The sequence below is a fragment of the Triticum aestivum genome, chromosome 2D (genome assembly GCF_018294505.1).
Source record: "Triticum aestivum cultivar Chinese Spring chromosome 2D, IWGSC CS RefSeq v2.1, whole genome shotgun sequence".
NCBI classification, from domain to species: domain Eukaryota; kingdom Viridiplantae; phylum Streptophyta; class Magnoliopsida; order Poales; family Poaceae; genus Triticum; species Triticum aestivum.
Genome location: NC_057799.1, coordinates 448558296 through 448571197, shown reverse-complemented (window position 1 = coordinate 448571197; position 12902 = coordinate 448558296). Strand labels below are relative to the sequence as shown.

The 12902-nt window shown below is 52.5% G+C and overlaps 1 protein-coding gene across 1 annotated transcript; it reads right to left on the bottom strand.

Annotated features, from left to right (window-relative positions):
* Window positions 1-3241: 3241 nt before the first annotated feature.
* On the bottom strand, window positions 3242-6083 carry LOC123053747 (mitochondrial pyruvate carrier 1). The gene is made up of 5 exons (XM_044477286.1): window positions 5824-6083; window positions 5560-5657; window positions 3959-4013; window positions 3731-3866; window positions 3242-3543 (listed from the first exon to the last, which is right to left on the bottom strand). The coding sequence occupies exons 2-5, from the start codon at window positions 5653-5655 to the stop codon at window positions 3504-3506; spliced, it is 327 nt and encodes a 108-aa protein (XP_044333221.1). The 5' UTR covers window positions 5656-5657; window positions 5824-6083; the 3' UTR covers window positions 3242-3503.
* Between the last annotated feature and the right edge of the window lie 6819 nt (window positions 6084-12902).

The following is a 12902-nucleotide window of genomic DNA, read 5'->3' as shown; positions in this document are numbered from 1 at the left end:
TCCATGTTGACAACGGCGTGCAGCGTTTCGTCTTGCATGCGGAACCCGGGGCACGAGGCGGCGGCGACCGAGCCGCTCGTGATGATCTCGTCCATGTAGGCGTCGGTGGTGCTGAACTGTGCCGCCGAGCCGTGTGCGAAGGGCAGGGAGCCTGAGTAGGTCGGTGGTGAGTAGTTGTATTGGGTGTTGAGGCCGTCGGCGAACGCGGGGGAGGGAGGGCGCGGGTTGGGGTTGAAGCTGGCGGGGGACGTGTGCGACGCCTCGCCATGCGGGAAGGTGATGTTGGGGTTGAATCCGCCATGCGCGTCGCCGTCGGCATAGCCAGGCAGGGCGCGTACCCCCACAGTGGCGGCGAGAAGTTGGTCGGCGACGCGACGCTCTGCTGGCTCCCCCACACGGCTTGTGGGCACTGTTGAGGCGGAAGGTTCGCCATCCCCGCGTGAGACGCCTCCTCCTGCTCCGCCGCCGCCGCGTCCCTGACCTTCTTCATGATGAGCCTGTTCCGCCGATCGGCGGTGACCGCCTCCCGGCGATCAACGTTGGCCTTCCACTGAGCGTTCGACATGCCCGGGGGCCTTGCCATCGGCGCCCTCGGCTTCCTCTGTTTTGGCTGGATAGAGTCGGTGGCTAGGCGAGGGGCGCATACTTCTTCGGCGGATGGCGGGCGGATCTGGGGAGAGAATGGCGGGAGCGGCGGGGGAGAGGGGGCACTAGGGAAATGGAGGGAAACGGGGGGAAACGACGGGAAATCTGCCAGTGTCGCCGATAGCGCGGGCCCACACGCCTTTTCACTTCAGCCGGCGCCCCCCGTTGCGCCGGGTTCGGGTTGGGTTCGCCAGTTGTAATTTCGGCCCAAACCGGCGATAAACGAGGATCTGGAGGCCTTTTTTCGCCGCCAACACTAAAAAAGGCGGCCTGAGGGGCCTGTTGGGGGAGGGGAGGGGGGCGAGTGTAGATGCTCTGAGTACCACCATTGGACACATCCTCCTCTCCGGCTGTTTGGGGCGTTCGGCCCCTCCTTGAATCCCAGCGGCTATTGGATTCTGTCGAATTTGTGTATAGGACTATAGTAGACTAGGGAGTATCCGAAAGGGGTGTTTGAATCGAACACATCTAACTCAGACCTAGAGTATTTTATAAAGGCACCGACAAAGCTGGTAGGTTAAACGCGAGATCACAACACAGGCAATCCAGGTACCCATGGCAAGGGTGTCGGGATGTATCGATTTAGTACATGAAAAGGAGGGCCCATTGTCATGCCCCGGGCAGGTAGTGGATGTTCAATGAACCTCATTAATAAATAGGATGTAAAAAACTCATTAATAAATATCATCCATCACATCTACTTTATTCGACAATCCAATTGCATATATTCTAACATCCACTCGTCGACCCAAACGGAAGCGCCCTTTGTCCGTTTTTTTGTTTGGATCGGCCCAGCGAACATCCATATCCGTTTTCGCGTTTGGGCTGGCGCTTGCGCCCCACGCAGGCCCGACCCATTTTCTGAGTCCGCGCGCGAAAAAAATAAATAACGCAACTATTTTGAAATTAAAAATGTTAATTTAACATAAATGTCGGCCACAAAGGCCGGCGAGAGTCCACGAGTCTACATTACATTAATTTAAAATATTTGATTAAACTAAAAACAAGGAGGAGGCGCGCTGCCCGAGGCACCCTCGTCGTCATGATCGGGGCTGGTGAGGCCGATGAGCGTCGACGTCGGGCCAGCCCATGGGAACGCCGACTCCCAAGTTGTGGCGACGTCCTGCGGCGCCGGCGTGACCGTCGCCGGCTGGACAGCTCGGGCCCGGCGCTCCTCCTCCTTCCCCGCGTCACGCTCCCACTGCTCTAGGCGCTCGCCCTCGCGGCGCTCCTCCGTCAGCCGATGCTTTCGCCACTGCTCGAGGTAGATTTGCTCCTGCGCCGACGTCGCCCCAAACCATATGGATGGCGCGCTGACCCACTCGCGCACCTCTCCTTGCCAAGTCCACTGCTGGGGCGCCGGCTCGGGCTTGACGGGGGACGACAGCGCCAGCGGTGGCACGAAGCAGTCTCCAGAAGTAGAGAGTGTGATGGCCTCTGACAGGCGCGCCTGGTACGCCACCTCTTCCTCCTCCACCTTGCGCCGCTCTTCGTCTTTGCTTTCACAAAGGACAGCCGCCAGCGCCACCTGGAAGGCAGCCTCCTCCTCCTGGGTGCCAGCCCGCATGTGCTGGACGCCGCGCCGACGCTGCTCCTCGTGTTCGAGGGCGAACCAAACCTCCTACTCAGGAGTCTGCTGTGTAGGCGAGGTTGAAGACGCAAGGTTGAGGTGCTGCTCCGGCGTCAGCTGCTGCCATGGGCGCCACACCTCCTCCGCGTGCACCCGCACCATCCGCGGCAGTGGGCACTTTCCGGATCCAAATGACAGTCATGTGGCAGGGTGACTTCAGGGTACAGGAGGGGGATGCAGTGCTCCCAGTGCCACCTCACCTGGTGCACTCATCCTCTTCAAGCCTCACGTCCCCATCTGGCCACCCTTCTGCTCCCCCGCCGACGACAACCCTAGCCACCCTTCTGCCCGCCACCATGGGCATCTTCGCCGGCAAGAACAAGGGCAAGGCCCCCGCTGGTCCTTCGCGCTCCCCCCCCCCCCCCGCGCGCGCGCGCTTTCGCCGGCGTCTGCCCGCTCGGCGAGGCAGCGGATAACGGTCGGATTAAAAAAGGACGCCCGCCATCGCTGACGCGTGGGCCCGCGGTCTGTGGTATCATTAGTAAAGACGCGGGGGTAGTTGGCCAGTTGAGGACGCGACAAACACTGAGCGGTCGAGCAGCACGTCCGCGCTTACACATTTCAGGCCCAAATTTGGGCCGAAAATGGGTTCATGCGAACGTGTTTTGGGAATGGGCCGACGCATTGGGCCAGCATTTTTGTCCGCGGCGACCCAAACTTACACGGGCGGACAAAATGGATCGCCGCCTTGGAGTTGCTCTTATGATGGTACACTTTAGAAAAAGGAAAAAACCAACGAAACATTATGCAACACGTCTGAAACAAGACAAATTTTAGCCGAAACCCAAAATCTCAAAGCAACGACGAAAGGTAGATCCGCTGGATATCCCATGCACTGTAGATACCCTTAATAAACAAATGGAACCGAGGGGGTCATCCAAAACTGCAAAGAACGCGGCTGTGCTTTACACAACTTTGTGGCGGGGACAAGGCAAAAGATACTATGGACGTGGTCGAAATCAACAGTAAAATCAAGCAGCGGCTCCGGGGTCGATAACTTTAACCCCAGCTATGTGCATTGACAAGAAAGAATATGTGATGTACCATGATTCAGGAACAAGAAAGCTGTAATGCTACATTGCAGGCATGAGTATCATAGAAATAGAAATTTCCACTTTATAGGTTTTTTTCTCATGAAGGGCATTGCAAAGCTTCAGGAACAAATTTTACTTATTGAAAGGCTGGCTGCGGAATCAAGGTTCCTCTGACTTCAGAAACACCACACCCTTTACTGTTGGGCCTCCGGCTCTTTCTTGGAATCCAGATACCTGCCAAATCCAAATGCAAACATCGTTATCATCACGTACCATGCTACATTGCTACAACACATAAGAGTTTGATCGATCCGATTGGGGATAAAAGCAAAATATAACGCCATTTATCTGGTAAAGTTTTGGTGATTGCGACTATGGTAGGAAGTGGCAACAATTTTACTGCACACAGCTTAGATCTTACCCCTGAGCCCTAGCACAGCGAGATAAATGATAGAGCTGAACGGTTTCGTTGGAGGCATGGCATGCCAGAAGCAAGTAGTTCCGGGGCTGTACCATCCACGCGAACCTCATAAAGAGCCCAGAATACACACACATGGCTGCAGAAAACCATAGGCATTAGTGATAGTTCGATCTGTTCATCAAATAGGAATTGTGAATTGCGAGACAAATTGCTGAGTATTTGACCTACCGGCTGTCATATTGCCAGATATCATCTCAGGAGGCTTGTTCAAGTCAACCAAACCCTATAACCAAAAATAACAGTTAGAACGATTTATACATGATACTGACCCAATGTCCACTAAGGATGAATAAAATCAAGGTAGAGCATAAGAAGATTATTCAATTACGGAGGACTAATCCATACTTCCGGAGAAAATACTTCGACATTGATATATATCACTTAAATGAGTGTGTTAATGTGTCACATCTCTTTACGTGACAGTCATGAACAATTCCGAGGTGGTTTATGTGAAGGATAAACAATTTTATTTTATTTCCGCGAATACGCAAAGCTTGCGTATCATTGCATTGATAGAAGGAATAGAAGAGTACAGAGAGGGGTACAACACATTACACGAACGCACGTAGGCGTGAACATGGTGTCCAGAGCAGAGAGACAAGGGGTGCTCGGCCCGAATAGAGGATACATAACGCCTTCAAGGAAGTCGTCACCAAAGACGCCGTCACCATCTTGTCCAAAGGAACCAGACCTAGGGTTTCCCCTGAGCTCGAAGAGGGGCGCAGCTGAGGGCCTTGACAGCGCCTCCAAGGAGGGAACAACATCCGCAGCCGCCGCCGCTGCCAGCACCGGCAAGCCGAGCAAGGATTTCTCCCAGGCCTCAAGCTGAGCAATCCCATAGCCGACGTATCTGGAGTCGGGGATGAGGAAGTCAACGCTGGTCGGAGCCACCATGTCGGAAGGGGATTGGCGGGGTTGCACCTACCGTCGGAGGGTGGCACCGCCTCCAGACACATGAGCGTTGGATCTAGCAAAAGGGGAGGCTTTGAGGCGTACAGGGTAAAGCACGCGGCGAAGCAAACCACGAGGGGGTGGGGCGACGGCGATTAGCAACGCCGGCAAACAGGGACTGGAGGGACGCAGATCCATGTTGTTGAGGCCATAGCCGTCAGGATGTCAGTGAGCCAGGCAAGCTGGAAGGGATGCAGCTGCTGGGTCACCAAGGCCGGAGCTGCCCGGCATAGGATGCCGTCAACCATGGACACCGGATAAACAATTTTATAGGTTCACCAACACTAATGCATATTACTATTAACCAGCGGAAAAAGATATCATGATGCAACAAAGTGCACATGTTTAGCTCCATAAGCAGTCGTCAAGCACCCCAAAAGACTCATAAATCCATACATATTACTGTCACAACTAACAACATCTACAAGTATAGTTTTTACAAATAAATTGACCCAAAGAGATTGGTTAATCACTGAACATCATCTCTCCCAACCTGAAATTCACTTTATATACGATACTGACAGAATAATAACTAAGCCAAAATAAAGATCCTTTTCTTTAAGAGCTCCCACTGTAGCATCCTAAAACAAACTATCTACGAGATGTTCGTCAAGCAGAACCAATTTCCTGATACATGTACATTATAATCATTCAACCCCAAGAAAGGGACAGGACTCAGATTCTCTCGGTAGATTGCAAAATCTTCGCCTAGATAACACCGCCACAGTGGGAAATTACAATATTCTCGTTGTTGCAATCGGCCAATTGCACAGGTTTTGTAGGGAAGAAACAAGATACAGAATCGACGGAGTGCGTACCGCGAGGACGAAGCCCCAGTTAGCGACGGGGCCCCAGAAGTGGGTGGTCTTGGGGCCGACGGGGCTGTTCACGAACGCCTTGAACGCCGTCGCCATGCCTGCCAATCTCAATACCAAATCGCATCAGTGCCTGATCGATCTCGACAGACGCAGCAGGGAATACGGGTGGAAATTTCAACAGGACGGAGGGATCTCGCTATCCATAGGGTTAGGCGAGCAGATCCACCCGCCTGGAAAGACGGGGAGGGGTAGAGATGCAGATACCTCGGGTGGACGTATCGACGGCGGCGTGTCGGAGAGGGAGCTCGACCGACGGCGAAGGCGAGCCTAGGGGAGGAGAGATGGGGATGGGGGTTTGGTGGAGTAGATGGAGAAGAGGAACGATTTTGTGCTTTTTTTCTTTACAAGTTTTTTCCTTGATGCTTCTTTTCTTCCAAGTTGAGCATATAAATAATGTAAAATGTAAATTTGACCACAGGGGCGTTTACATCTGCCATACAAAATTTATTTTTGAGTATGGTGTCGAATTTAAGAAGGAGTACCACATCTTCCGTTAGCCCAGCATAAATTCTACAGGGTATGCTGAAAACCGCTTGGCTTTTTTCCCTTCCCCAAATCCTCAGAGAAAAAAGGTAAAATTACACTAGTCATTGTTTGCCGATGTTGTCTCCAGCGGCTCTCCTCCCCTGATGACTGATCATTGGCAGGATGGGTGGAGGAGGCCAAACCCTGAACCCCATGCTTGCCTTGTATAGTATTAGTCTAGGACTAGTTTGCTTAGGGTTTCGACCGACCATGGATTCTGCTCCGGTAATAGCAATGTTATCAATGAATAAAGTGCTTCCAAATCCTTCTCTGACATCGATTTGGTAGGTTTGGTGGTCAAGCATGGTCGGTGTAGTGGCAACTTTGTGGAGGCTTGTGTGCTTCGATCCTGTCGCCGTGGTCCCATGACGTGATGGGGGTCAGAGGATTTATTCTAGATGCAACATGATCACAAGTTTTGTCTTCTTCGAGTGCGACGACGGCTACCCGATCCAGAAGATAGCCACAACACGAGATAGCAAGGTGCATGAAGAGCGTGGGATGATCTGAGACAACGAGCCACAAGGTCTTCACCGACTCACAACACAACTTTGTCTACTATTGTGTTTCTTCTGCCCTCGGCAAGGAGTGTGTTGGCGATATTCCCCACGACCAAGACCCGGCTCATAAGGATAAGTCATCTCTGAAGATAAGCCATCTGTGGACTTAAGATGTCTCAAATCATCTGTGGACTTAAGACGTCTCAAGTCATCTCTGGGGTTATCTTTGACGATAAGTCATCTCTAGACTTAAAGTCATCTCAAGTCATCTCTGGACTTAAGACGTCTCAAGCCATCTCTGGGGTTATCTCTGACGATAAGTCATCTCTGGACTTAAAGTCATCTCAAGTCATCTCTGGATTTAAAGTCGTCTCAAGTCGTCTCTAGACTTAAAGTCATCTGTGGACTTAAAATGCCCGGAAGATAAGCCGCCCTGAAGATGAGTCCCGGAGATGAGACGCGGTAAGAAGCCCGTGATAAGAAGCCCACGATGAGTCGCCCGCGACAAGAAGCCAGAATAGACTAGTTCTAATCCTACTAGGACTCTACATGTAAGTCAGCCCTTCAACTTATATAAGGAGGGGCAGGGCACCCCAAGAGGGACAAGTCAAGATAGACAGACAAGTCTCGAGACAGACATTTTAGTAGGTCTTGAGACAGATATTTTGATAGCTCTCGAGACAGAGGCAGTGAAATAGCGCCCTTGTAATCGAGACCATGATCATCAATAGAAATCAAGCAGGATGTAGGCTTTTACCTCCATCGTGAGGGGCCGAACCTGGGTAATACTCGCGTCTTTCGATTTCGACCAATCCCGTTCAAGCTACTACCTAGTTTTGATGGCCTCACCACTAAGTTCTTTCACGAGGACATCTGTCGTGACAAAAACACGACAGTTGGCGCCCACCGTGGGCCAGCGCAAGGTGGTGTTGTGTTCTTGGAGGGAGCTCTTCCAGGGATCGAGAAGGTTGCGTTTTGGCCGGACGAAGATGAGCCAGCGCGGAAGGATCCAAATCAACTCCGAGTTCATCAGTCAAGATCGAAACAATTTTCTGTGGCTATCCCGGGTATTGCTACGAATGGTCTGCTCAAGCTGGTACTACCCTGAACGCACGACGTCTCACCTAAGGGAGATCTCAAGGATGTCGTGCTCAACTGGTTTTCGTACTATATGACCGATGATGTTGAAGATAAACAAGGCAAGGCACCTCCAAGGGAAGGGATCAAGTCCCAAGGAAAAAAGCAATCCGCCACTACTGTTTGTTTCGTTGTTCCAGGTTTAAAATCACCTGTTTGCATAAGCTTCGAGCGTGATGTCTTCAAAAGAAAGTTGCTGCATATATAAGCCGCGGTAGCACAACACTCGTAAAAAAGGAGAAAATACCACACTTGGTCGTCAAGAGCAACCCCGCAAAGCCGGGCCTGGTCGTATGAGCCCGTAATTTCAGCTACGGAGGGCTAAAGATCGAAAATGCTAAACCTACGAAGAGCCTGTTATGAATGTGCAACTTGATATCATTTAGAGGCCAAGGCCAACATATATATACAAGTACAAGGGGAGGCCAAAGGCCAAAATACAGAAAGCCAAAAGACATCATAACTATAACTCTAACACCCCCCCCCCTCAAACTCACGGTGGATCCACAACACTGAGTTTGGAAAGATAAAATCCATGTTGCGCTCTAGTCTGGGCCTTCGTGAAGAAGTCCGCTAGCTGTAACTTAGAAGGCACATACTAAAGAGCAATAACATGGTCCTGCACACCAGCGCGCACAAAGAAAGCATCAACACCAATATGCTTGGTAAGCTCATGCTTCACGGGGTCCCGCGCAATACTGATAGCACCTGTACTATCTGACAAGAGTGTTGTGACGCCCCCGATTTGACCGTACACTAATCATGCACGCAAATGTGTATGATCAAGGTCAGGGACTCACGGGAAGATATCACAACACAACTCTACAACATAAAAAAGTCATACAAGCATCATAATACAAGCCAGGGGCCTCGAGGGCTCGAATACAAGTGCTCGATCACAGACGAGTCAGCGGAAGCAACAATATCTGAGTACAGACATAAGTTAAACAAGTTTGCCTTAAGAAGGCTAGCACAAACTGGGATACAGATCGAACGAGGCGCAGGCCTCCTGCCTGGGATCCTCCTAACTACTCCTGGTCGTCGTCAGCGGCCTGCACGTAGTAGTAGGCACCTCCAGTGTCGTAGGTGTCGTCGTCGACGGTGGCGTCTGGCTCCTGGACTCCAACATCTGGTTGCGACAACCAGATAGAAAGGAAAGGGGGAAAAGAGGGAGAGAAGCAACCGTGAGTACTCATCCAAAGTACTCGCAAGCAAGGAGCTACACTACATATGCATGGGTATATGTGTAAAGGGGCATATCAGTGGACTGAACTGCAGAATGCCAGAATAAAAGGGGGATAGCTAGTCCTGTCGAAGACTACGCTTCTGGCCATCTCCATCTTGCAGCATGTAGAAGAGAGTAGATTGAAGTCCTCCAAGTAGCATCGCATAGCATAATCCTACCCGGCGATCCCCTCCTCGTCGCCCTGTTAGAGAGCGATCACCGGGTTGTATCTGGCACTTGGAAGGGTGTATTTTATTCAGTATCCAGTTCTAGTTGTCATAAGGTCAAGGTACAACTCCGGGTCGTCCTTTTACCGAGGGACACGGCTATTCGAATAGATAAACTTCCCTGCAGGGGTGCACCACATAACCCAACACGCTCGATCCCATTTGGCCGGACACACTTTTCTGGGTCATGCCCGGCCTCGTAAGATCAACGCGTCGCAGCCCCACCTAAGCACAACAGAGCGGTCAGCACGCCGGTCTAACCCTATGCGCGCAGGGGTCTGGGCCCATCGCCCTATGCACACCTGCACGTTGCGTACGCGGCCGGAAGCAGACCTAGCCTAGTGGCGTTCCAGTCCAATCCGGCGCGCGCCACTCAGTCGCTGACGTCAAGAAGGCTTCGGCTGATACCACGACGCCGGGATACCCATAACTACTCCCGCGTAGATGGTTAGTGCGTATAGACCAAATGGCCAGACTCAGATCAAATACCAAGATCTCGTTAAGCGTGTTAAGTATCCGCGAACGCCGACCAGGGCCAGGCCCACCTCTCACCTAGGCGGTCTCAACCTGCCCTGTCGCTCCGCCACAAAGATCCACTTGCGGGTACTCCTACGAGCCGACCCGACTTTAGTCATCACATGTGTCATGTATGTAGTATATAAGTATATACCCGTGATCACCGCCCAGGTGATCACGGCCCGATAGTATAGCACAGCAGACGGACAAGAATGTAGGGCCACTGATGGAAATCTAGCATCCTATACTAAGCATGTAGGATTGCAGGTAAAGGTATCAACAGTAGTAGCAAGGATAGGCTATGCATCAGGATAGGATATCGAAAAGCAGTAACATGCTACACTACTCTAATGCAAGCAGTATAGAGAAGAATAGGCGATATCTGGTGATCAAGGGGGGGGGCTTGCCTGGTTGCTCTGGCAAGTAGGAGGGGTCGTCGACTCCGTAGTCGAACTGGGCAGCAGCAGTGTCGGTCTCGTAGTCTACCGGAGAGAAGAGGGGGAAGAAACAGTAAATACAATGCAAACATAAGCATGACGATGCGTGACATGACAATGAACGGTGCTAGGTGTGTCCTAACGCGACAGTAGGTGGTACCGGCGAAGGGGGGGAACATCCGGGAGGTATTCCCGATGTTTCGCGTTTTCGGACAGACGGACCGGAGGGGGAAAGTTGCTAGTTCGATAGGTTAGGGAGGTGTGGTGGACGAACGGACTGCGTATTCGGATTCGTCTCGTCGTTCTGAGCAACTTTCATATAGAAAACATTTTCATCCGAGTTACGGTTTAAAAGATATGAATTTTCAAAGATTATTTGAATTTCTGGAATTATTTAATTAACAGAAAAGGGATATGACGTCAGCATGACGTATGAGTGACGTCAGCGGTCAACAGTCCGGTTGACTGGTCAAAACTGACACGGGGGACCCACCTGTCATAGACAGTGGGTTAACAGAAGATTAAACTAATTAATTTTTAGTTAATTAACTACTGGGCCCACCTGTCAGTGAGTGATTAGATTAATTAATTATTTTTATTTATAAAACATTTTCCTTTTCTTTTTTTTTTATTTTTGCGGCGGGGCCCGCATGTCAGTGGCTGGGCCTGCCCAGTCAGCACGTTGACTGGGTGGACCCAGTCAACGGGGCCCACGGGCCCACTGGCAGTGGCACTGGGGGGGGCCCAGGCCGGCCACGTTGGCGGCCGGCTCCGGAGCAACTCCGGCGACCAAAGCAGCGGCGGCCCCTCACCGGAGTTGGCCGGAATCGCGCTACGGGGCTCGGGGAGGAGCGGGGCTAGGCCCATTCGAAAGGGCTCGCAGGGCCGCATCCAGGGGTGGCCGGGGCTTCGCCGGACTTGGCCGGAATCGGCGCCGGCGAGCGGCGGAGGCGGAGGCGCGCACGGGTGCCCGACGGAAACGAGGCTACGGCGGCCTATCGAGCAAGCGGAGGGGCTGGGGGGGCATCTACGCGAGGTGGGGAGTGCAACGGGCTTGAGCCCGTGACCAAAAGGTCACTGGAGCCTCGCCGGCGGCGAGCTCCGCGGCGCGGCGTTCGGGCGCGCGTGGGGAAGCAGCTAGGGGGCGCGCGAGAGAGAAAAGACAGGGGAGGAGGGGGAGAGGCTCACGGCGAGGCTGTAGGGGGACGGCAGCGTGCTCGGGGAGGCTCGAGGCGGTGAAACGGGGCGGCGACCGACGGCGGCCGTGCGGGGAAGACGAGCTCGGGGAGGCCGTTGCCGTGGCTCGGAGCTCCAACGGAGAGGTGGAGGTGGTGTAGTCGAGGGCGGCGACGGCGTACGACACGGCGAAGTGGCGGTTGGGGCACGGTGGCCGCGGGAACGACGGTGAACGGCGGCGGGCACGCTCGGGCAGTGGGGATCGAAGGGGAGAGGGAGGTGGATCTGACGGGGGAGGCGCAGCGGCCGAGAGGGAGAGCGGGGGGGTGAGTGGGAGAGAGGCCCGAGGAGGCGGGGGGAGCTGGCGCCCTTATCCTCCCCGTCGCCGGCGAGGGGGTGCGGCGGGGACGGCCCCTGTTCCGACCCCGGTCGGGGGAACAGGGAAGGGGGCGAGGGGGAGAGGTGGGCTGGCCGGCTGGGCCGGGGGTCGGCCCAGTTGGGCCAGCGGTCCAGTGGGGGGGGAAGGGCCTTCTCTCTTTTTTTCTTTTCTTTGTCTGTTCTGTTTTCTGTTTTCTTTTTATTTGTTTATTTTCTTTTCTGTTGTATTTCATTTAAAAGTATTTAGATATTTTATAAAAATGTGTTTTCTCCACCATAATTACCAGTGTATTATTTGGCACCCACCGAACATTTTTGTTTAAATTTTTGAAAACTTTTATTTTCCACTTTGATTTTAATTGAAGTTTGAACTAGGAGTTTGAAAAGAAATGTGATGCAATTGTGATCAAGCCCTGTTTAGCAACATGATTAGCTTAATCACAGGGAGTTACTGTAGCATGATTCTCGGGGTGTTACAAATCTCCTCCACTACAAGAAATCTCGTCCCGAGATTTAGGAGGTAGAAGGAAACAGTGCGGGGTATTCTTCGCGCAGACGATCCTCTCGTTCCCAAGTGGCCTCATCTTCAGAATGGTGCGACCACTGGACTTTGAGAAACTTGATCGCCTTCTGACGTGTGCGGCGTTCAGCTTGGTCGAGAATGCGGACCGGATGTTCCTTATAGGAGAGGTCTTGCTGCAATTCGAGCACTTCATGATCCACAGCTCGGATTGGATCCTTGAAGCAACGGCGGAGCTGTGACACATGGAACACATCGTGAACCTGAGAAAGGTTCGGCGGTAGCTCCAGTTGGTATGCCACTTTTCCACGCCTTTCGAGAATAGTGAATGGGCCAATATAGCGAGGAGCTAGTTTGCCCTTGATCCCGAAGCGGTGAGCACCCTTCATAGGTGTGACTCGAAGATAAGCCTTTTCGCCAGGTTGATAGACCATGTCTTTATGATGACGGTCATACTGACTCTTCTGACGTGACTGAGCAGTCTTGAGATTCTCACGAATAATGCGGACTTGTTCTTCGGCATCTTGGATAATATCCGGACCGAAGAGTGGACGTTCCCCAGTTTCTGACCAGTTCAGAGGGGTTCGGCACTTTCGTCCATATAACACTTCGAAGGGGGCCATCTTCAGACTAGCTTGATAG